The 3,178-nt window shown below is 39.3% G+C and overlaps 1 protein-coding gene across 1 annotated transcript in view; it reads right to left on the bottom strand.

Annotated features, from left to right (window-relative positions):
* LOC135226583 (nephrin-like) overlaps window positions 1–2,219 on the bottom strand; it is a 125,686-nt gene extending 123,467 nt beyond the window's left edge. Inside the window, 1 exon segment of the mRNA XM_064266270.1 lies at window positions 1,678–2,219. Within this exon segment, the coding sequence (XP_064122340.1) occupies window positions 1,678–1,735 (58 nt within the window). The 5' untranslated portion in view covers window positions 1,736–2,219.
* Window positions 2,220–3,178: the final 959 nt, after the last annotated feature.

The raw sequence follows: 3,178 nt of genomic DNA, 5'->3' as shown, positions 1-3,178 counted from the left end.
AGATTTCCCTTTATACCAATGTCGTGATGCCACACTCATCAGTGACATCCTAGTTCAATACTGGAATTCATTCATTCATTCTTATGCCATGTCGGTGTAAAATCGTCACTCATTTAGTGTGCGCGTGCGCACACGCGTTTGTTTTTCTATGAGCGAGAGAGACAATGTTGTATTAGTATGTTCCAGGATATTACTATTTATTTATATATATATATATAATATATATAATTAATATATATATATCTATATATAGATATATACATATAAATATATATATATATCAGTCTGTTCGTTTATACGATAGAGAGAAGTAGCAGAGAGAGAGAGAGAGAGAGAGAGAGAGCGAGAGAGAGAGAGAGAGAGAGAGATTCTTTACTACATCCACTTCACAGCTCCCTCACTTAATCTTGCCTTTTCAACAACAGAATTTAATTTCGGGCGCCTGCCTTCACTTTTTAATCAGGTGGCGGTGATCGTGGTCCTTGGGTGACGTATCTTAAAGGACTTGAATGGTATATATTTCCATATATCTTATTCCAGACTGATCAATAGAATAGGAAGAACTAAAAAAAAAGAACTTATATCAGGCTGAACAAAGAGAAAGAAGCGTGAAATAAATAAAACATATATATATATATATATATATATATATATTATATATATATATATATATATATATATGTGTGTGTGTGTGTGTGTGTGTGTGTGTGTGTGTGTGTGGTGTGGTGTGTGCACTGTGGCATAGTTCCTTATAAAGGAAAGGAGTAAGAATAAAATCGTAACAGGACAATGCAGGAAAATATAAGAAAAATTGATCTACCTTAAAATATATAGAGGAGAAGAAGTAATGTAATGCCAGCAAAAGAAAGTAAAGTAATATATATTGAACTTTTCGTGTTACGGATGAGGACACTTGACTAACATTCTCATCTCCACTAAAACCATCATTCTTCCAAGACTAAAACCTTTCCACCGGAGACTGAAAACCTTGGGGCATTTGGGCTTCTGTAAGGTCAGCATGGGTATGAGGGGGGTATTATTACCATATATCAAGTGGCCGAAATATTTCTCCTCGTGCAATCATCCTCTGATGTGAACTGTGAAGTATTTGAACTCTGCAGCAACTATACGCAAATGTATGATTCAACTTCAGACATTGAAAGTATACGTAATTTTTACATTTGCTATTCAAAGACAGTGTATAAAGTCTACATTTATATTACTTATGTAAATATGCAAACCTTACTTCATGTAAACACATGTGCATGCTGTTCTTTTATTGGTGAGTTTCGTAGATATACCTATATATATATATATATATATATATATATATATATATATATATATATATATATATGTGTGTGTGTATACAGAGAGAGAGAGAGAGAGAGAGAGAGAGAGAGAGAGAGAGATACTGCATACATATTTCATTGTAAAAATTCATGTTAGAAAAAGAATTAAAGTCGAGATTAGTTTCAAGAAAATATCATCTGTTATATGAGTGTGATTTAACTGACATACATACGTACATGCATTTCAAAGTAAAACAACATAAAGAATGTCATCATAGTGTTAGCTTCTTAGTCTGCAGAAACTGTAATGAAAACATCTTACTAAAATGGAAATATTCCAAGTGCTATATTTTGACATCTAAATTTGTGATGGTCAAGCCCTTACCTAAATGCAGAGCTGAAATCCAGTAGAGAAGGAATAGTTCCAGGTTTCTCTTCGACATGGTGAAGTGTCAACAATGTCCAGGCGTCGACATGAGCGATATTTGATTAATGTTACGAACTGTACCTCATTTCCACCTCACTCATTGCAACGTGTTTTTCTTCGCATTTCATCTACAGGCCTCTTCACCCAGCGTGCCACATAGTTCATACGTAGGCACTGCCAAATCTTGATTTCACACAAATATATTTTCATTGGTTACTTTCACTGTCGTTCTACAAAAGCATGTAATTCTCTAATCACTATCTACGACTATACGGCGTGGAGTACAAATACGGTAGAAAAAACGACAAATGAGCCGTGAGGTGTTTGCTTAAGAAGAACGAGAAGACGAAGAGGGCCCCTCTCTATCTACTGTCGTTTCGAAATAAATCCAGTTAACGGAGCGACGAAGATGCGCTCTGCGAGAGGCTGCGGCCTGGAGGAACTGGCGAGGAAGCGCGGGTCGCACACGCCGTGGGTCCTCTCGTCACGAACGTAGGAGCGGTACTGAGGAGGCTGGAATAACCGTGCTGGCCACGGTCGTAGGGGAGGAGGAGGAGGAGGAGGAGGAGGAGGGAGAAGGGAGGAGTGTAACGGGGAAGAACTCCTCACACTTGCCTCCTCCTCCTCCACCTCCTCCCCTCCTCATTGTGCCTTCACCTCCTACAGCCCCGACGCCAGAGAAAGACCCCTACGACGTTCACTACGACGGACGACCAGGGGGAGGAAGAGGCAACGTTCATACCCTTTGACATGAGACGAGGTGTCCCCATCGCCAGTGAGGCCTACTGGTATCTGGGTACCTCTGGACCTTCTCCCAAAGAAAGGGCGACAGCTCGATCCCAAAATCATATTGGGAAGGGTTCGGATACAGAATGAAAGGGTTGACCTCCTCGCGTAGATTGACAAATTATTAAGCTTCGATGGTGAATTGATTTGGACGAGAGGAGAGAAAGTTGCAAGCAGCGTGCACTGAGAGTGCAAGAGAAAGTTATTAACTCCAACTCGAGTTGAGAGAGAGAGAGAGGGAGAGAGAGAGAGAAGTAACTTGAGTATAGAGCGAGAGACAGAGTAGGGGGGAAAGATGATTGCAACAAGAGAGATAGAGAGATTCATTAATTAACCACATGAAATTACAGGAAGAGAGACACCGCAAACTCAACTTCGACGCACAATGTGCGTATATACAGCTTATGGAAATGCAAATGAGAGATAAAATAATTGTGCCTGGAATAACAAAAACAGGTACCAATACAGGTGTACTCGGAAGGACACACACACACGCACGGCCACACACACACACACACACACACACACACACTCAATGCAGCTGATGGACAGTTACATAATGAAATGATCCATGCTAGAAACTAATATAATGTTGAAATAAAGTTTTCTCATTCTGTTTGTGCACTATATCGGGAATATTTTCAATCTCATTTTATATCTAATAATGATATTA

Source organism: Macrobrachium nipponense, chromosome 14, assembly GCF_015104395.2.
Source record: "Macrobrachium nipponense isolate FS-2020 chromosome 14, ASM1510439v2, whole genome shotgun sequence".
NCBI lineage: Eukaryota > Metazoa > Arthropoda > Malacostraca > Decapoda > Palaemonidae > Macrobrachium > Macrobrachium nipponense.
This window is presented reverse-complemented; position numbering and strand designations above follow the sequence as displayed.